Here is a 22374-nt window from a genome sequence, read left to right as displayed (position 1 = left end):
TCTCTGATAAAATTTATTTCTGCATTTATATATGAATGGGAGCAAATATTTAGGGCACGATCAATGAGGGAAATTACAACTGCTCTTTTAACTTGTGGGGGGTGATTTGAATTAAAGTGAAGATATCTATTGTTTTGTGTTGGCTTTCGATATATAGTAAAATCCAGTTCATCAGCATTACGAATAATTAATACATCTAAAAACGGTAGTTTATTTTCAATTTCAACTTCAAGGGTGAACTGCAAATTTCGGTCATAAGTGTTAAGATGATCTAAGAAGCCCCGAAGTTCAGCTTCCCCATAATTCCAAAGTGAAATTACGTCATCCATATAACGACCCCAATAGACATGTTTTAGAAAATAAGAATTCAATGCCCAATTCTCTAGATTCTCAACGTAAATATTTGCTAGTAGCCTGGATAAAGGTGCCCCCATGGGTAATCCATTTTTTTGCTGATAAAAAGAATCGCGAAATTGAAAATACATAGAAAACTTATTACAAATTTTAACAAGAGTCATTAAAACTTCACAATCAATTCCTGTCGCTGAAGTCTCGATCAAGTGGTAATTTTCTTCTATTTTGTTTTTTAATAATTCCTCTGAAATAGTTACATCTATATTTGTATACATGGAAACAATTTCGAAACTACTAACTATTGTGTTTTCTGAAATACTTGTGTTGCTAAGTTTTTTAATCAAATCTGCCGAGTTATGGATATAGGAATTTTGAGAATACAATAAAGGTTTGAAAGCTGCACAAAGCCATTTTCCAATATTGGCAGCGGGAGCTTTAGTACAAGCTACAATAGGTCTTAAGGGAATACCCTGTTTATGTATTTTTGGTAAACCGTAGAGTTTAGGACAGAAACTACCACGGGGAAAAAATTTATTGTATAGTTGTGGGGTGATTTTACCATTTTGTTTTAGCTGCTTTAATTCATTTATAATATTATTAGTGAACTGATCAGTAGGATCATGAGTTATTGTTTGATATGTAATTGTGTCATTTAAATGCGAAAAAATTTTGTTGTCATAGTCTGTTGTATTCATGACAACAAGTGAATTGCTTTTGTCTGCTTTAGTTATTATAATAGAAGGATCTTTTCGGAGATTAGATAGTATTTTTATGTCATGCAAATTTTCCGGTGTGGAATTAGTAGGAGGCTTAAACTTTTTTTGACTATTATAGAGGATATTTATTAGACCAGATCTAACTTCATCCGGGTTAGAGACAGAAGGATAGTGTTTATGCAAAGCGGACTCTAGAGAGGAAACTATATCTGCCACAGGAACCTGTTTCGGTAGAAAAGAAAATTTTGGACCTTTTTCTAGTGTTTCGATTTCCTGGGGTTCCAATGTATTCTTTTTGGTAATGGATACCCCATTCCTTTTGTAAATAAAATAATTAGCCGTAGAATAAAAAGACATTCTTGTAAAATCGAAGAAGATACTTCACAATGTGAGGCTATTGATAAGCCCTCAAATATTGTCTATCTTCCATATATCCCAAAGATTACAACAAAATTAAAAAATATTTGCACAAAAAATAATCTGTACGTAGTTTTTACTAATAATTTTAAAATCATCAATTTCTTAAATTCGGGTAAAGATAAGACCCCAGTTACTCGCCAAAGAGGGGTCTATCAAATACCCTGTGATTGCGGAAAATACTATGTCGGCAGGACCCATCAGAATCTAGACAAAAGGTTACAACAGCATAAAAATGACATAGACAAGGCCTTAATTTCAAATGGTTCCAACAATTCCTTTGATTCTGCTCTAGGTTGGCATATATTTAATAATCCGTCCCACATGATACTTTTTGAAAACTCTTCACTTATTAGTAATGATTTGGGAATAAAACAGGTGGTTCGAGAATCAATTGAAATTAATCTCAAAATAAATAAAAATATTTCTTTGAACAGGGACTTAGGGGAATACTCACTAAATTCTTTATACTCAAATTTAATTAAAAATGATCTAACAAAATATTTTACTAAACCAATTTATAATAGTACTGAACCAACTACGAAAAGGCCTTTGAGACAGGCTGCTAAACAAGCAAGATTAGCTTTAAGAAATTGCATCTAATCATTTTATTCTCTTTAGTTTGAATGAGTTTATATTTCTTCATTTCATTCTTTTCGCCAGTCCTGGTTGAACTTCGCTGAAGTAAGGATGCTAGGGCTATATTTTTAAAAAAAATTGTTTTAATAAGTGTTTTTATATTCAGTTTTAATTCTCACAATTTGATGTAAGTTCTTTTATATATATATATAGTATTGTATTGTGCTGAAGACGGCCCTTGGACATAGGGCCGAAATATCTACATAAATAATTTCCATTGTCTTGAAAAAACTTTCCCTATTGTTTCTACGTTGTATTTGTTTGTTAAAACTACAGAAATTAAGCTCATGCCTCTGTAATTACCACGCTCACTCTTAACACCTTACTTATTAACTAATTACTTCCCCTTTTTCAAAAATCGTTCATCCGTAATTTATCTCTAACTTTGTTACAGCTATATTTCTAAAATTCATTTAACACACTATCAGCACCGAAGACCTTATTATTTTCTATTGAAACTGTCTCTTAACTCCTCGCGAAATAAATCCCATGTTTCTAAATTGTCAAAAGAATTTTTATTGGCCTCTCCTGTGTGGCTTTGGGTGTAGGCACGACGCCAAGTTAGAGAAATCACGCTGAATTCTCTGTACTTACCACACTCACTCTTATCAGCTTTCTTGCAAAGGAGTTTGATTAAAGTTTTCCTAGATACTTCCACGTAAACTTTCTAAATACTTCTCCAAAAATAGTATTCATAATATTGAGTAATTATCCCTTTTACAACTTCGCAACCATCATATTTTAAACTCATTTACGACACTATCAGAACAGAAAATTTTATTATAAACCATTTTGTACTGTCTCTTAACTCTTCGCGAAACAAGATCTAAAGTCATCTAGTCTGTGTAAAATACGAAGATTTTTTTGTGATAATCTTAGACCACTTACACTGACTATTTTGGGTGAAAACAATTCTTCAAAAATAGGGAATTCTAATCAGTCGTTATATAGGGAGTTCGGATCAGTTGTTATCTTAGAAAGAAATTTCGGTCTTAAACCTGAGAACATACCAAATCACTAATCTAACCAATTATCTTTGAAATTTCCACTGTATTATTGAAGTCACCAGATAATAAAGTAATATTTCCCTGCCCGTGTTAAATTGCCAAAAATTCGGCTCTCATGAAGTTTCCATATTCTTTTGGAATCAATTCAACTACCCGCTTTTGTTCTTCCTTGTCGATTGTAATGTACTAATAGATTTGGATGCCCTGGGATTTTTTTTTCATTTTAGGGGGGCGAATCTAGAAATTCTAGGGAATCAGCACCAGTTTTTTTCCCAATTCCTTACCAAGAAAATAGGGATTAAACTTAAAATCTATGAAGATGGAAAGTGCCAAAATGTCATTGAGAAGGCTTGGGAATTCACAAGCATTTTACGCAACCTTAAGAGCATGGGAGTTCTCATCTGAAAATTCAGTCCGCACTAAACTCCGTGACGAGGAGGTAGCAATGATTATGATTTTTTTTCAGGGGGGGGGGTCAAAATAGGGTGTTTCCAAAAAGATGCCAACCGGTTTCCCCCTTGAATCTCTAGATGATGAAACTTTGTAAACCTCTAATGATTTGAAATTTTGCTGCTCACATTTTCAGAAGAGATCCTTCCACGTGCCAGAGTCACATTTGAAATAAGCTCATATGTAGGATAAACCAGGTAACTTTAGAATATACACGTCTATTCTCTTGTCTTTGGAGCCACAGAATTATTCCTTGTTTTATTAAATTAGAGATATTTCTTGTTTGAGTGAAACCAATAAGATGTGTCATTATAGTAAAATCTTTAAATAAGTTATCAAGAAATAACTTGATAAAATTATTCGAGATTGCAAGAAATAATACAACATGTAATTCTAAAACTAAATTAATTTATGATGCGGTTTGCATTTTAGCTAAAACAAAGTTTACTTCAAACTATAACAAATCTGATAAGATTGGTTAATAAGGATAATATATTACATTTTTCTGCAAATTTTAGTATTAAACAAATTGAAAATATTAATTTACCTGGAATCTTAAACAAGCAGAGAGTGAAAAATGCCCTTCAAAGTAATTTGATGCATATCAATTATATAAATTCTCAATAGCGATAGGTCAAGAGATTTTTAACTATAATTTGATAATTAAAAAATTTGACAAGAAGAGTAATTGGAAACCGGTTTGTAATTGCATGTAATTTTTACCATATGTGAATCAAACTTACGAACTTGTTGTAATAGGGGATTTGTCCATTTTACAGCATCATTATCTTCAAAATACAATGAAGATGGGGTCTATCCGTCTTTCCTACCACGTAAAGCCAGCAGGTATGCTTAGTGGATTAAAGAATGACTTTAGTTTATAAATTGATCAAATGGCACAATTAGGAGAAAATCAATAAAGAAAGTTTTCAAAATTGGACAAATTTGATTTTGACTAGTGCACGAAATAACATATATAGAATTAGTTCAAATAATTCTAAGAAAACTTAATATTTTATAATGCTAATATGAAACAAGCAATAGCTAATATACATAATGAATTTGTAATTGTAGCAGTTGATAAAGCTAGTAATAAATTGTCCATAATTTGTCGGAAACTATATTGTGATATTTTATCAAAAAAGTTACGTACATCTAGAGAATAATAGTTTAATTGAAAATATAGAAGAAAGAATTTCGAACAAATTCAATATTAAAATTAATGATAAAAAATTTCCTTTTTTATATTTGACGGTAAAATTTCATAAAAATTCACCTAAACCTCATTTTATTGCTGGGGTAGTGATGTGTCTAACCAGAATTGCGGCCACTGACCTATCTTTAATTTAAGGGAAATTAGAAATAAATTTAAAACACATTGCTGTGGAATAAAAAAATTTCTAACTTTAATCCGTATTGGAGTGCTAGTAATTCGTTACAAGTGATAGACTCTTTGGCTATGGTCTCAGCTAAAAGAGTCGATTCATTTGATTTTACTACACTGTATACAAATCTGTCACTTAATTTAGTATTCGAAAAAGTGAAAACGGTCATTAAGAAATCTTTTCTTTTACCTAATAATACATTTTTGAAAATTGATACTTTTCATAAAAATGCCCGATGGACGAATTGCTTTAAAGTACTATTATTCAAAATATTATAGCTTGGACATGGTATATGATTTACTGGAATTTTTTTTGTTCAATACTTTTACAAGGTTTAATGGTAATTTATATAAACAAATTATTGGCATTCCTATGGGTGGGAATGCAGTCCATGTTTATAGCGAACTTGTTTTTAAGTCAATTAGAATATGGATATTTGATAAATAAAAACAGCCCAAGCAATGTAAAATATTGCCTTTCAAATAATAAAAGATATCTGGATGATCTCTTGGTAATAAATTGCGCGGAGTTTATGAAGATTTCAAAAAATACTCATCCACTAGAGTCAATTCTGGAGGCTAGCTGTTGAACAGGACACTGACCATTTCTTGGATTTATATTAATATTTCAGATAATAATAACGTAGTTTTTAGAATATATAATAACACTGATTATTTTAATTTTAAAGTAATTAATTTCCCGTTCCTTGAAAGTAATGTACATTCAAACATCACTTATTTAGCTTTCTAATCCCAACTATTTATGCATGCAAGGAATTTGCAGTAATTGCACAGATTTTAAAATAGATCTCAAAACACTTAGCCATAAATTAATCTTAAGACGTTTTTCTGCCAATAAAATTAGTTGGCAATTTAAAAAATATAATTTTCTGTAAAATGAACTTTTAGGTAAATATACAAACAATTATCAAGAAATACTGAAGGATATTCTAATGTTATATCTCTTTCATTTTTCTTTCGAGATTTACGTATTTATACAAGGTTTCCGGACCAGCTTGAAAAACTTTAAATCTATAATTGGTTCTAGTGACCAATAAAGCACTCTGTTTTATAACCCACCTCTGGCACATAGAGTCTGTAATTGTGCCAGATCTGTATTTAAGTTTCACTGACCTATGGAACTTTAATATAGATAGAATTAATCTTATTTTGTATGTATTTTTCGAATAATTTTACTAGCATGCATGTATTTCACAGGTTTTACCTAACATAGGGATACCATAAAAGAGCTTGATGGTAGATGCTCCACTTTGCCGGGGTAAGGAAAGTAAAGCATCGAAACCCATATAAGCAAGTGGTATTCCTCTGACGAGCCCTAATGGAAGGTAACTACTTGGAAATATTTCGTTAGATTTAAGGTGCTCCTGCTTGTAAATTTACAACGGCTTACGTTATACTGTTTTGTTGTGGGTAATTGGATAGATAAGTAAGATTAAGGTCTCATTCAAGTGCTCTTTATCTCAATTGTTTTTTTTTTTTTTTTTTTTTTTTTTTTTTTTTTTTTTTTTTTTTTTTTTTTTTTTTTTTTTTTTTTTTTTTTTAAGCCAAGTAATTACCTCTAAAACATACCATCATGTTTAGGAGGATCTGGAACATCATCGTATCTCTATTGTTTCACCGCCTGGATAGAAAGTCTAGAACGAAAAATTTGTCTCATAGGAATTCCACGTTATTTTTAAAGATCACGTCAAATTCAGAGTTTGTTGTAAGCTGTTTTAGTGTTAAAATCAACTCTGGTCTTTACTTCAAACATGAAGAAGTTTAATTCCAAGAAATGGGGAATTTTTGCTCTTTGAAAGCAGTGACAATTTCCAATATTTTCAAAGCAATGACAACGCTGTATGTTGTCAAAATAATGCCAAACAGTGGTTTACAAAACCATGAGGTTAATTTCTAATTAACCTCATCATGGATCAAAAGGTTTCAAAATTTGATTAGCTTCATCAAAAGATTCAAACTGAAGCCTAAATAAGACCTTTGCGAGAATCGGTAGGCTTTTGCTCCAAAAATAGTGCCTTTCAGCTTCTATTCGAGCATTTTCCCTCGTTTCTGGTCTGAATATAGTGAGAGAGAGAGAGAGATCGGTATATTTAAAAACTATCGTAGCATAGAGCTAAATTCATTTTTTTCACAAAAGTCATACATTTAAACAAAAATCACACACTACAACTCAGCATTAAAAACTGATGTGAAAAAAGGCACAAATGAGTTTGCGTATCGATTGGTTCGTACTTTAGGGGGTACAAGTTTATTCCGTAATCGAGTTCGGCTATTGGGAGGGGCTGGTTCGGGTAGTAAAGATCGGTGGCTCTTATTGGCTAGGATGAATTTTCCAAATTGGTGAATAAGGTGTTCCAGCCGGACTTTAATTGGAGATAAATTTAATTTAGCGAGGGCTTGATCGTAGGGTATGCCACGGTCTCGGAGTATAATCCTTGTTGCTCTTTTCTGGACGCACTCTATGTCGCGTAATAGGTACGCTGTTCGGATAGCAGATGGACCCCACACCGGGCACGCGTACTCGAGCAACGGGCGAACATAACACGTATAGGTATGGAGAAGGCTTTTAGTATCACACCCAAAACGCCTCATTTTGGTAAGTGTCTGAAGGCTTGCATTAGTCTTGTGGACGGTTAAATTAATATGGGCACTGAAACTACAGTCACTAGTGAAAGTTACTCCTAAGATTTTTATTTCGTTCACAATCGGGAAAGGGACTAGGGGCATATCTATATTCCGCTTCAGAGGGTTGAAACGAATTATCTTCGACTTGGCTACGTTAATGGTAAGATCATGACTTGAGCATTCGGTCTTTAGCTGATCAAATAACTGGTCTGAAAACTGCTTTGTTATGATAGTGTTTTCGACCAGGTAAGCGAGCACTATGGACAGATCATCTACAAACTTGTAACGGTCGTCGTGATGGTTAAGCAGGGAATTAATTACAGCCAGGAAAATTATTCCAGCTAATTTCGTGCCTTGTGGGGCCCCGCAAGAAGTATCTGACCATGATGAATCCGAATCGTTTTCGTGGAGTGCAAAGACTTTTTGTTTTCGGCCAGTTAAGAAGTAAAGTACAAGGCCAAGGGTGCATCGTTTGGCCCCCATTTCCTGGAGATTCATGCCTGCATTCCGGTGGCGGACTGCATCTGTTGTAGTGTAAGCTACAACAGATGTAAGTGGGGATACCGTCCCTTCGATCCCGTGAGGACTGTAGCACCATTTGCACTTAACTGGAATAGATGTTTTTTTTCTTTTTCCATTGGAGCATTGATGAAACCCATTGGAATTCTTATTTTTATCTATCATGATATTTTAGCTAAACAATTTAGTCTAATCATTGAGTATGAAACACATTTTTGTCAGTCCTTCGTTCATTTTAAGGACATTCCTTTCAATTGTATAGAAAATCAAGTAATCATTTATTGACTCTTCAATTCAAAATAATGCTCCAGCAAGCCATAGTCATTAATGACATAGTCATTAAAGCCAAAGTCGGTTCTTTGGTGCCTCGATTATTTTCGACAAACAAGAAAGAGAGATAAAACTCCACAAATGAAAAACCTCAAACAAGACTGCGGCCAGTAGAGAGAAAAGACTAAAATAACGCGGATATTTCGCCTGTGTCTAAACTAGGCGTCCTCAGCACACGATAAAAAGAAAAAACACTAAACTAAAAACAAATGAAACCAACACCAATAATAAAAAATACAATTGTGCTACTGATCCACGTACGGAAAAGAAGCTATTAGAGTTATTTCAATGAGAACATCAAAGCAACTGAGGAAAAATTATGAAAATTGAAACTAAGTTAACTATTCTTTCGCAACTTAGTTTCAATTTTCATAATTTAAAAATTAAAAAAGAGATCAGCGTTGTCATGTCTGGCCAGTTCGGCTTAAGAACTTTCATTCGATTAGTTTTGAATCTAAAGTCATGGCAGCAGGTTACTAATTTTGGTATCCCAGAAAGTTAAAGCTATAAAGAATCGAGGATACAAATAGCTATTTTAGTGTTCAGGAAAATCTATAGTTAGTAATGTAAATATTATGTAATGTAATCTATCTATAGTTAGCAATCTATAGTAATATAAATCTATAGTTAGTAATAGTTAGTAAAGTAATGTAGATCGCATGGGATTACCTGGCCAGAATGGGTATTTTCGCGGGATAATGAACCAATATATTGATCAGATTATTTCTGTAATGGAGTAACTTTATTTTCCAAAATCATAACAACAAACCATTTTAAGCTTCAGTTGCACTTTCTTTTCTTATTGACATATATGCGCAATAACAAATAAATTTGAATATTTTTCGATATAACTAGCCCACAATTTCTTTGCTTATAACTACAAATGTGTCTTTCAGAGCTATGTCTATACCTTCAGTGGGTAAAATGTAATTACCATCTTCCAAAAGGGAAGGTGGATATTCCACTAAATTCGAATTACTTGCTAATAAGCTCAACAAAGGCCAAACCCCCAAATGTTTACTTTTTCCTTGTCTACATACAACATATATATGTTCTTTGGATATACTTGAAAGATCATCAATTGAATCCACTACTGTGATCACAATACCAGAGGGATGAGTTATTTTCGTCTTCTCTTTTAAAGGTAGTGGAGACAAATGGTCTGAAAAAATTACAAATCCAATTATCACAGCCCAGTGAGACTTATGACCTTTTTTCAAAGCAGGTTCATGATTGTAATCACAGTCGTATGGCATAAGAACAATTTCTTTCTTGAGTAAGGAACTCAAAATTGTGTCTACTTTTTCAGTTAGATTTAGACTATTTTTCCAACAGTCTGTTTTCTCTAACAGGTTCTGTATCTTAAATAATTTTGCATGCTTTCCAATTTTATGATTAACAAGATCAACAATATACTGGGAGGAAAAGAGTTCTCCTTGCTTTGTATAACCTTTAGCTTTCGCTTCGTCAAACCATTCTTGTACTCTAACTTTCTGTTTTAGATCTAATATTGCTACAGCTGTAGATAAAGCCACAAGTCCACACTGAGGTCCATTTTGGAGTAACGGCATGCTTTCATGAATGCATATCACAGGATTCACGCAGGAATCACTACAAGTTTTTGAATAATAGTAATAAGCCTTTTCTGTGACTATTGAAATCTCCTTTTCAAACTCTGGTGACATAGTAACTGAAAAATTCCTAGATAGTATGACAGCATATATAAATGGATCTTAATATAGCTGGATTTGGACTTGCTGATAGAAACCTAAAAGAAACATAAATTAAATGTATAATCAAATAAAACTTAAAACAAAACAGATATTGCCACAAATAAAATATGCACTACTACCTCCTCAAATCCTTCTAAAGACTAATCATTTCTGCTTTACTGAAAAATATATATTTGAAAAAATGTCCGTTTTCATAACCATAAAAAAAACAAAGAAAGAAAACTAAATCAAAATATTAATCAAGTTCATAGGCAATAACAAAATATCTTCTTTTTGAAAGCATAAACCATTCCATTTCATTCCAAACCATTCCATTTGAAAGCATAAAAAACTGTCTTCTAAACAAAAGTTTTAAAGTTTCAATTGATAATGTTTGAACAAATGATACTCATGCCTTTATCTTTAGTAGGATTTTTTATATTAGATATTTTAGTTTGTTAGTCTTAGGTGTTATTTGATTCATTTATACAATAACTTCTTTTCAATCCAAATTTTACTTAACCTGCTTTGTGACTTTATTTCAACTTGTCTTTGGTTTTAATTTTACTCTTCACTTTTCTTTCAAAAGCCTTTTTTTGAAAGTGTTTTTTTTTATCAATTTCAGTTCATTTATTTTTTTTGGTTTTGATACACATTGGTCAAAGGAATATTTAGAATCCTTTTTTTATATATTGCGCTGATATTATGCGCTGAATTGTCAGTAGATCCAGAAATACATCTCCAGGGGGACATGACTCCTTAAGCCCAAGGATCGAGGCCAAATTAATGGAAATGGCATATTCTTCCTAAAAACATTTTAGCACAAAAAGTGGGCATATTGGACCTTGTTAAAACCGGAATTTATGGAAATAGCTTAAACTTGTAAGTAAAAAATTGTACCTCTTACAGTATACCTCCAACAACATATCTCCCTCGTCTGTCATGCGTTAACATGAAATAATGCAACTTGTTCAAACTGGAATCATGCAAGGATTTTCAATCAGTAGGAGTGGAGGCAAAAATCGTGGTCCCTGGAAATTTGCTAACAAAGAAAATAAATCACGACTCTCTACAAAGTCACAGCTCCAAATTAACTTGATGAAAACCAGCTGAGTCAAAGCAGTGGCATTTCAGTGACCAAAACATGTGAAAAAAAAGCCAAGGCCCAGCACAGTGTAAAAACTCCAAGTGCTAACTCCAAACTCTAGACTGACCTGAAGCATAAACAAGCTAAATCCTGAATCGTTGCAAAACAATGCAAGTCTGGATACAGTGCAAAAATTAGCTAATTTTGGACTAGGTGTAAAAAACGAGCTAAGTTTAAATGACATGTATTCATCCTCCACTCTAAACTTTTCAGCAGAACAGTTTGTTAGTGGGAATTTGTTTAATTCAAAACATACAACGATTTTAAATCTGTTTCAAGAGCCTTTTCCTAGACACTTGATGTTGTTTTTGATGCTGCTATATAATGAAACTGAAAATGCCAAAGATCCAGAGGTGCAGTACATTATGATGTTATTACTGGTTGAAAACCAAAGAAAGAGCATACATGTGAAAAGTGTCAAGAGAGCATTTTCCCTTTTTACCTGAGACAAGCACAAAGGACCTGCATCAAATGCAGGAAATTCTTACATTAATACCTTCTGTGCAGACTCTGAGAGGAACTTGCTACAATTCGAGCTTAATTCACCTAAGGATAAAGCTTTTGCAAGGCTTGATGTTTTGTCTAGCCCAGTGGCGTCGTTGTAGGGAAGGGCAGTTGCCCCTACTCCAATAATGTGGAGAAAACATTATTAAATAACCTTGAAACTGTTGCTCGTTTTAAGTTTCAACTTTGTTCTTTACTTTGAGCAGATAATTTTCTTCAATTAATTCGTCCTCATTTTTATTATAAAAAAAACGCGAGAAACAGGGGTCCATTACGCTTCCTAATATGTTCCACATTGGTATTTATACAAATATACCGTCTTCGAAACCTTTTCATCAAGTAAATAGGTGAGCCTGTTTAATGGCAAACTTGCGAAAATGTACTAAACTTCCTGTTTCACCGCGTTTGCGCAGGTCAAACTATCTCAGGTAAAATTGGGAATTTTATGCTCACTAATACGCTGTACCAGCCCATACTCTTTATCTATTGCTATCAGTTTTAATACGCATCACTAGGGGACTGAGCTTCGCTTGGTAAAGGAAATTTCAGAAGAAAAAAATATTCAGGGCCCCATTCCAAAAGCGAGTCCTTCCAGAAGGGCATCTAGCATGAAGCCTGCGTTTTCTGACTCAGTTAAATGTGGAGGATAAAATTATTCATTTCATGCACGAACTCAAAAGCGTGCAAAAATTGATGCAGATAATTGAACTGATAGATGGTTTTGTCCTGATTGTTCATCAAAGAATACAATCTTCCAATCAATCTTACAGGTAAATCATTTAAATTCACCTGTTCTACGTTCCCATTGTTGAATTCAAGAGCTAAGATACTTACTATCCTCAAAGAACTTAATAATGAATCACTGCTGCCCCTCCTGTCACAGAAGAAGATCCCATCTTTTCAATGCCTCCGTCACGAAGAGACACTCCCTCCTCTGGAAGCCTCCAGTCAGACTGAGGGCAACACTACTCTTTTTGTTGACCTTTCTTGTATTCTTTGTACCACCACTAGTAACTTAGGCCCTGCTCACGTGAGGTATCAGTCCAGATCGAAACTTTCTTCAGTCTTCCAAGTGATGAATCAACGTATCGGAATCCCCTCGTTAGAGATATGTAAATAGATAATGTAAATGAGCAAATGACTGTACTTATAGAAACGATCGTGCTTCAAGCAAGTTTCAACAAAAAATAATCATGGTAGCAGTGCTAAAGCAATTGCGAGTTTTCCAACCATAGAAATTGCAAACTTGACCTAAAGTTTTCCATAACCATACAGCTATAACAGCTGCTCGCTACCTCGAGAAAGGAAATCACCGTACAAAGTCTGACCTTACCGAAAGTGATATTTCCTCAAACATTTGTAAACAATTCTTAAGTCCTAATTGTAAAGTTAGTCATTGCAATTTGTTGCATTTATGTAAATTCAACCTTTTAGGCAAATGTAGTATGCTTGAGTGCAATTTTAAGCATTATAATATTTGCACCGTTTTTTTCAATGGTCGTTGTTTGGGTTGCACTAAAACTGCTGTTAAGGTTTCCCCTTCTCTTTACCAACCTCTACAAAGAAAATTGCATCAGTCTGTGAAAGATAAAATTGTTAGAGTCACTCCTCTTTCTTTAGCCGTCCTTTTTAGTGCACTGCACCCAAACAAAAATCACCCATCAAGGTTCGTTCAACACAGCTCAACAATTAAAAAACCTCTCCAGATTACCAACTCCTGCTCCTCTTTCAAACAACTCCCGTCCCGAACCCCTGAACAAGAAATATCCTCATCGTTCCGATATTGTACCCAGCTTCTTAAAAACACCAGTAGCCATTCCTCCTTCTCCTACTTTGCCAAACAACATTCCTTTGCAACATTCCCCTTTCATACAGAAGCCATATTTCCTCCCCACACACAGAATGTGGCCTTATACCCTTCCCTCTCTCCCACAAACCAACGGCTCTTCGATGAATAGGAATCACCATTCCCACCATGGTAATCGCCAGGCAACAGCCGTTTAACAGATTATCTCTATTCCACTGTAGTTCCCTGTAATGTCAATAATATATCCAAAAATTATCCGCTGTCCTCCGTTCCTCTCAGGCCCACTCCTATCCTCATTTTTATCCCACTTCCCAAAAGAACCCCAAACTTCTTCCCGATAAAGATGGTTCTCCTCCCTCAAACCCACGTTCCTCCCATTTCCTTCTGGCTCCCACAAGTAACACACAAAAAACTGCTCGCTTTAGTAACCGTTTTAATTTCCCAAAGTTCCTCGTTACGAACGCGGAAGGCTTGAATTTCGATAAATTGATTCAACTAGAGAACCTCTCTTAAGTATACAAAATTGATGCAGTTGCCATAGCAGAGATCCAAGCACAGAACCTTGAACTACTGAAGTATTAATAACCACTCCCATTCATAAAACTTCGTCCTCATGACCATCCCAAGGTAAAAAGGGAGGTGGAATATTATCATTTGTAGGTAATTATTTTTCCCTAAATTAATTAATGCTCCCAACCTTTGAGATTATGATGAAATCATTTGGGTAAATGTAAGACCCAAAGTCTTACCACATCCTTTTAATTTTATTGTGTTTTGCTGCTTCTATTATTCTCCAAATCAAAATGCTGAACAAAGACAGCAATTCTACCAGCAACTGCATATAGTAGTGCCGACTTTGTCCTCTGCAAACTCCCAAACGCTGGTATTTTCCTAGTAGGCGATGCTAATGATTCAAAGTTAAATACCCTTTGTATTTCACTTAATTTAAAACAGATATTAAAAACACCAACAATCAACGGGAATTCTTCCCTTGATTTGATTTGTACGAATATGTACGCTTTTTACAGCCAATTTGTCCCTTTGCCCCCGTTAGAGGGAAGCAACCATTTTTTTTTTTTTTATTAATGAGGCCTATCTCCAGCTTTTTACTGAATTCTCTTATTACCCAAATTCCAATGATGGGTTCTTTGAACTTGGATCTTGGATTACTAATGAAAACTGGCTGGCTCTCAAGGGGAACAATGACATTAATGTTAGAGTCTCTTCTTCCAAAATCTGATCAAAATAAAATACACAGATTCCTTCCCTGAGAAAAAAGTAAAAACATGTTCTAATGACAAACCGTACATTACTAGCCAACTGAAAAAAGCTAAATTAGAATTAAAATGAATCTACTTAGGAATGGTAAAACATCCGAAGCTAACTCACTGCATAAAGACATAAAAAAGAAATTCGTAAATCTGCTTCTTCATAATACAAATGTAAAGTCATCGCATCATTTGTTTTCTACTGAGCCAAAACAATGGTATAATAGAAAAAAAAATGCGGGAAAAAACATAATAATATAGATTTTCATTTCCAAGAGAAGCCCTCAGTTAAAGCCAATGATCTCTACAAATTTCTTTCTTCCATAGTTCAGAGCCTCCCTCCCCTCTCTTTTGACACTCGTATATGATTTGTGCTCTCTCACAATTTCCGCGTCATTTCACCCTCAGATGTAAAGACAAAAATTAAAACCATTAAAAGTAGTGTACTTGTCCGCTAGACATCCTGATTGTACTAATTAAAGCCTTTGCTGACAATCTTACAGAACCTTTGTCCTTACTTTTTAATGAAACCACCTCTACTGGTAAGTTCCCAAATTGTTGGAAACTAGGTTTTATTACTCCCGTAAAAAAGAAAAGTAACAAACAAGATTTTGATGTTGTCCGGCCCATTACTCTACTCTAGTTTTTTCCGAGTTGATAAAAGCTTTTTAGCTGAATGGTTGAAAGTATAGATAATCCCAAATGTTGACCAAAGACAGCTCGGTAATTTACGCTCTATATCTACCACCCACTACCTTATTCACCTTATGGACCCAATATATAACACACTTGAAAAACCGAATGCCTGGCTCAATGTTATTGCAGTGGACTTGCAAAAAATTTTGATTTAATCAGCCATAATACATTGGTAGAAAAACTATTGACATTTAATTAGGGTAATTGTGTCTTTCCTTTTTAATAGAAAGTAAGTCGTCAAATACCTGAATGTATATCCTGATCCCCTCCCAATCTGTAATGGCGTGCCCCAGGGAGCCCTCTTAGGCCCAATTTTATTTCTTGGAATGATAAACAAACTTGGTGTCAATGTCCCAGATAGATGGAAATTTGTTGATGATCTAACTTTCTTAGAGACATTTTTCAAAATTTAAAAAGGAATCGATATCAGACGAAGCTGTTACTAACAATATGAGAGTCAGTCCCTTAAAGGCAATAATTTTAACTATCAATTTTCTCAAAACTCCCCCTTCTTTCTCCTGCCCAATTACCCCTGAAATGTCTGTCACCTCTATGAAATAACTGGGTGTTACTATCTCAAGCGACTTAAAATGGGATTGCCATATTATGATATTTTAAAACGTGCAAATGCGGCCTTTTCCCTCCTTAAAAAATTTAAACGTCATAAATTGCATTGTTTGAGGATTTTCCTCCCATACGCCCGACCCTCAAATACCCCTGTCGCGTTTGGCATATCCACTGAATTGTTGGACAGAATAGAGGCAGTCCAAAAAAGGTGCCTAAGAATTATTCTTAACGAGGGTAAAGTGCCTTATAGTTCCCTTCTTCAGAGAGCCAATCTAGTTACCCTCAAGGAAATGAGAGTAAAAATTTCCTTGCGTTTTGCTAACAATGCCCTTCACAACCCTTAAACAACTACCCTTTTCCCTTGTCAATAGTCACCCCTTCGACCCCACCTCCCACATTCATTTTCAACAAAAATTCCCCTCCTTGCCCTAATAAAAGTTTCCACTGAAGGCTATAGAAAAACTTTCATCCCTTACATAGTTGACATATTCAATCAGTGATCTCTTCACCCCCTCCTTATCTCCCTTTTCACCTGAATAATTTTAATATTCATTTTGCAAATTTTGAGCTTTCTATTTTTTGGTTGCATAACTAAATTGTTTTTGTTTTTAATTACTTTATTCCTTTTTAATTTTAAGAGTTTTTCTTCATTTTGACATTTGGCTGATTCAGCATTGACCTTTTAATTTTTTAGTTTTAACTGTTTTTGACATTTTTGCTTATTTGACATTCACCCTTTTATAATTTTTTCGTTGTTGTTTGTTTTCGGTTCTTCTTCGTATTGACGCTAAAGTACGAATTCGGCCCATTTGGGCTTGTAATAGTCGTTTTTCAGTAATAAATATGATCTTTTCTTATCTTACCTTGATTTACACAAAAAAACTTTTGAGTAGTTTTTCTAGATATCTTTTTTTTAAACAAAGATATAAAGGGAAATGTAATTTTCAAACTCTAGGCATCAATTTTTCCCATTGGTATCCCTAGTAAGTTTTAATTAATGTAAGGTTTCTACATCAATGCTGCCAAGAAACATTAAAATTTTCAGGATATTCTTAATCACACAATGCTTAATAAATAAGTTAATAATTCACACATTGTTTTTCAAAAATTTAAATTAAAAATGTTGCCACTATTTCAAATACAAAGGAAATTTCCAGAGAGATTTTCCATAGAGGAAAATTTTCACAGGGTGGGGAAAATTTTATCTGCCCAGTTTTAACATTGGACAACCCCCTTTCTTGTTATTTTACTTAAAAAACAAGAAAAAAAACAAAGCACTCTGGGTGCCATGTGTCACTTTATGATTGCCTTACAAAGTAAAATTTATAAAGAGCAATTAAATATAAAAATTAGTTTATAAATGAGACCATAATTAGCTCTCTATGATGTCCATGTGTCCAGCCCAAACTTTCCATTCCAAAAGTGTCACCCAAATTGCATTTTTAAAGTATCATGTGGCACTTTATGATAGCCTTATCAAGTCTAGGCATATAAAAAAAAGATAAGATGTAAGATTCGAGTCCCTAAACAGCTCTCTATGATGTTCCAGTGCCTCAATAGCAACAAAGACGAATAAGAGGACATACCACCTGCCCATATAAAAAAGTGATGTTTTTTGTTGTTCAATGAGTATTGTGTATTGTGCACTACACTATTGTTAATTGCACTGAATCATTTCTGACAGCCTTAGTAAAAGCTGAGTACACTACTTAATTTATGTTTGTTTAATGTATTGGCATTGTGTATTTATGTATTCTGTAATGTTTTTGAATTTAACCAAGCACCATTTTTGCTAAATAGTAACTTTTATTCATTGTTGCTTGAAGAAAAATGTCCTATTGAAGACTTAGGAAAGGAACAGGCTATCTTCACTTTTTAACTGCTTGGTTATCCCCCCCATTAGGTGGAAGAGTTCTCATGTAGTCCCAAGGTAGGGAAAGCTGGGCTGCTATGTATTCTATAAATAATTAATTCAGAATGAATGTATCCTTAGGTATGGTGATGTAAGATGGCCAAGCTTTTGGTTCTTTAACAGTTCTGAAACAAGAGCTAAGAGCTCATATGGCACTTGTGACGAGGCAAGAAAAACTAAGAGCCAAGAGATCAGAGATAAGAGTCCAGAGCCAAGATTATCAAGTTAATTTGTGCAGCTCCCTGACACGCCTACCAATTTTCATCGTCCTAGCACGTCCAGAAGCACCAAACTCGCCAAATCACTGAACCCCTCCCCCCAACTCCCCCAAAGAGAGCAAATCCAGTACGGTTCCGTCAATCACGTATCAAGGACATGTGCTTATTCTATCCACCAAGCTTCATCCCGAATCCTCCACTCCATGTGTTTTCCAAGATTTCCCCCTCCAACTCCCCCCAATGTCAAAAGATCTGGTCGGGATTTGAAATAAGAGCTCTGAGAGATAAATCCTTCTAAATATCAAATTTCATTAAGATCCAATCACCTACTCGTAAAATAAAAATACCCCAATTTTCATGTTTTCCAAGAACTCCGGTTTCCCCCTCCAACTCCCCCCAATGTCACAGGATCTGGTCGGAATTTAAAATTAGAGCTTTGAAGCGCAAGATCCTTCTAAATATCAAATTTCACTAAGATCTGATCACCCTTTTGTAAGTTAAAAATACCTCAATTTTCCAAATTACCCCCCCTCCCCCAACTCCACCAAAGAGAGAAGATAAGGTCCGGTTATGTCAGTCACATGTCTTAGACAGGTTTTTACTCTTCCCATCCAGTTTCATCCTGATCTATCTGCTTTAAGTATTTTCTAAGATTTCTGGTTCCCCTCAACTACTCCCCACCAATTACGCTGGATCCGGTTGAGATTTAAAATAAGAAATCTGAGTCACGAGGTCCTTCTAAATATGAAGTTTCGTGAAGATCCCATCACCCTTTCGTAAGTTAAAAATACGTCATTTTTTCTAATTTTTCAGAATTAATTCCCCCCCCCATAGAGTGGATCCATTCCAATTATGCAAATCACGTATCTAAGACTTCTACTTATTTTTCCCACCAAGTTTCATCCCGATCCCTCCACTCTAAGTGTTTTCCAAGATTTTAGGTTTCCCCCTCCCAACTCCCCCCGATGTCACCAGATCCGGTCGGGATTTAAGACAAGAGCTCTGAGACACGATATCCTTCTAAATATCAAATTTCATCAAGATCCAATCACCCATTCGTAAGTTAAAAATACCTCATTTTTTCTAATTTTTCAGAATTAACCCCCCCCCCAACTACCCCAAAGAGAGCGGATCCGTTCCGGTTATGTCAATCATACATCTAGGACTTGTGCTTATTTTTCCCACCAAGTTTCATCCCAATCCCTCAACTCTAAGTGTCTTCCAAGATTTTAGGTTTCCCCCTCCCAACTCCCTCCCCCAATGTCACAGGATCCGGTCGGGATTTAAAGTAACCTTTCTGAGACACGATATCCTTCAAAACATCAAATTTTATTAAGATCTGATCAACCATTCGTAAGTTAAAAATACTTCAATTTTTCTATTTTTTCTGAATTAACAGGCCCCCCACTCCCCCCAGATGGTCAAATCGGGAAAACGACTATTTCTAATTTAATCTGGTCCGGTCCGTGATATGCCTGCCAAATTTCATTGTACTAGCTTACCTGGAAGTGCCTAAAGTAGCAAAACCAGGACTGACAGACCAACAGAATTTGTGATTGCTATATGTCACTTGGTTAATACCAAGTGCCATAAAAACCAGCTTTGTCCAACCTTGGTGTGTTTTATAACATTATTAAAATATAATTTGTGCCAATTTTAATTGGTTACAATAGGCTAATGAAATCAAAATAAAGGACAGGGCTCCTTACTTACTTTCTTTGGCTCAGAACTAACTTTAAAAAACAACAGAAAGTAGAAAAAGAAGAAAAGTATTGAAATGAGATTTGATACTTATAGTAACAGAAGAACAGAAAGTAAATACAATCTTAACATTGAAAGCAGCTCAACTTTACCAAACTAATTAAGAAACATGATTCAATGGTTCAACTCAGCTTTGGCCTATATTTGTGATGGCCCCTTTTAAAAAAGAGACTTGATTTTCCCTTAGAATAATGGGAAGATGTCTTTAGAACACATTTAGGCTTGTGTTTTTTGCAAGTTTTCTAACATCCCTTTTCCTGACAGGTGGCTTTAGAGGAAAGGGGGTCAAGGGTGGACTTGCCCCCATTGCAGAATTTTAGGGGCAATAATTTGAATTAAATATCTAACATTTATAATCATTTTGTTGTTTTTAAGATTACATTTTTATCAAAACAAAGTAGAGGTTGTAGTTGGCAGTAAGTTACTTATTTATTGTAATATGTATCTAATAATACTTAATGCTTAGTTTAGTATAAGCAAATTGAAGGGGCCAGAACCACCATTGCTTTCCCCTGTTGTATAATCCATGCTCATTAACTATCTGAAGGTGGAACTCCTCTTGCCCCTCCTTCCAATAAAAATGCTATACCCCCAATTTGCCCTCTTTTACTCTGAGAAAGTTTCAGGAGCTTATAAAATATCCCCTAGTTTTGATGCTTGTAAAAGCTGCTCAGTGCAAGTCAAATGGGGATGAGGACTTGAAACATGATCTTTCTGAGTCAGGATGGATTACAACTAACATTAAATCATTAATGAAGCTCAAATGCACAACCCCAGAGAACTAGTCTCTAATGCTCTGAATAAGTTTAAGATATAACCTGAGTTGATTCCCTCTACCAAAAAGTTACTATAATTAGAGCAGAATACTTTCCAGAAGTGTAAATTGTATCTTGAAGCATAGCATAAATTAAGTATGTAAACTAACCATTGCTGTATTTAATATAGTTAAATTTATAGCAAACAGTATAACTGGCATTCATAATAGCCGGCTTTCATATTTTCAACCAAAAATGCATGCTTTTATTTAAAATTTGATGTCAAGGAAGAAGAAAACATCATAACATTGGAAAAATTAATTTGTCCAAATTAATATTGGAAAATCAGTGCTTGTGTAATCTATTAAAAAAAATAGATTTATAATGAAACAGTAAGTTTGAGATCAATGTTATAAGGTATTTAAGGTTTGAGACCAATTTTCTTAGCCTTTTTTATACCCCATATTTAGGTCATTTTTAAGAGGTCAAAAAGTGCTTAAATCTGAATTTCCAGTAGAAGTAATTATTATATTTGTAAAGAGCATAAAAAAGGCATCAAGTGGTATATTCACTTTATACAAAAGCCAGTAATACTGTTTGCTCTAGTTTTACCTATTCAAATTTTTGAATGAACATATGGAAAAAGTGCATTTTTCAATGAAAATATCAAAGAGCAATATTTTAAACCTGCAGGGGGAGGTGGCATGAATATTAAGAGGATGCAAATGCCTCTCCCCCTCCCAACTGATGCTACTGGCTCAAATATCAAATCCTGAAGAGCTTTTATAGACCTAGTATAACTAATTTTCTTTAAATAACAAACTAATTTTTTCTGTGAATCAATTGTTTATTCTAATATAGTCAAGTGAATGAAACTTTCAAAAATGGACCCAGAACATAAATTATGCAGGGAATGTACTTTCATACTCTAAAATCTAGTCCTCTACTGTTTCAGAAGCCTGAAAAATTGCATCCAAGACAAGAAAAATAAGCTCTTTTCCTTAGTTTTGGCTTGAGTCTGCTTAAACAAACTTAGGCCTAAAATAACAAAAGAGGGTGTAAGCCACACCAGCAATTTCTTAAAAAACAAGGAAAGAAGTGATGATAAAGGTTCTCCCCCTGCAAAAAATATTGACTAATATTATTCTACATATTATGAAGTAAGAATTGTTTTCTTATGTATGGCTGGAACTCTAGGCTTATACCCAGAGCAATATACACTACTGCTATAATTTTGGTACTGCGACCCCTCTTTCTAAGGAAGTAACTTACAGCAAGAAATACAAATTCGGCTTTAGAAAATATATAACGTTTAACAGCCTATTCTAAGGGTAGGCTACAAGCCAGGTCGGATTCTTCTGAAAGTTTCATTCAAATAGCCAAACTCAAGTACTATCTTTGATAGAAAAAAAATCCGTCGTACGAAAATACAAGTTTGGCTCTTTTGATGAATTAATTAGTTTCATTTTGCTTTTAACTTTATCATCTTTTAAAAGTCCACCTTGATCAAATTTAAAAATTGTCATCACATAATGCCATCTAACCGTGCATTTTTCATCACTTCT

The 22374-nt window shown here is 34.4% G+C and overlaps 1 protein-coding gene across 1 annotated transcript; it reads right to left on the bottom strand.

Annotated features, from left to right (window-relative positions):
• Window positions 1-9182: 9182 nt before the first annotated feature.
• LOC136035353 (actin maturation protease-like) lies at window positions 9183-22333 on the bottom strand. The gene is made up of 2 exons (XM_065717100.1): window positions 22233-22333; window positions 9183-10230 (listed from the first exon to the last, which is right to left on the bottom strand). The coding sequence occupies exon 2, from the start codon at window positions 10145-10147 to the stop codon at window positions 9314-9316; it is 834 nt and encodes a 277-aa protein (XP_065573172.1). The 5' UTR covers window positions 10148-10230; window positions 22233-22333; the 3' UTR covers window positions 9183-9313.
• Window positions 22334-22374: the final 41 nt, after the last annotated feature.

The sequence above is a fragment of the Artemia franciscana genome, chromosome 14 (genome assembly GCF_032884065.1).
Source record: "Artemia franciscana chromosome 14, ASM3288406v1, whole genome shotgun sequence".
NCBI lineage: Eukaryota > Metazoa > Arthropoda > Branchiopoda > Anostraca > Artemiidae > Artemia > Artemia franciscana.
Note: the sequence above shows the minus strand (reverse complement) of the source record. Positions and strands in the feature narration are given on the sequence as shown.

Coding starts and splice junctions, on each gene's coding strand:
- LOC136035353 (XM_065717100.1), bottom strand. CDS start 10,147: ATGTCACCAGAGTTTGAAAAGGAGATTTCAATAGTCACAGAAAAGGCT.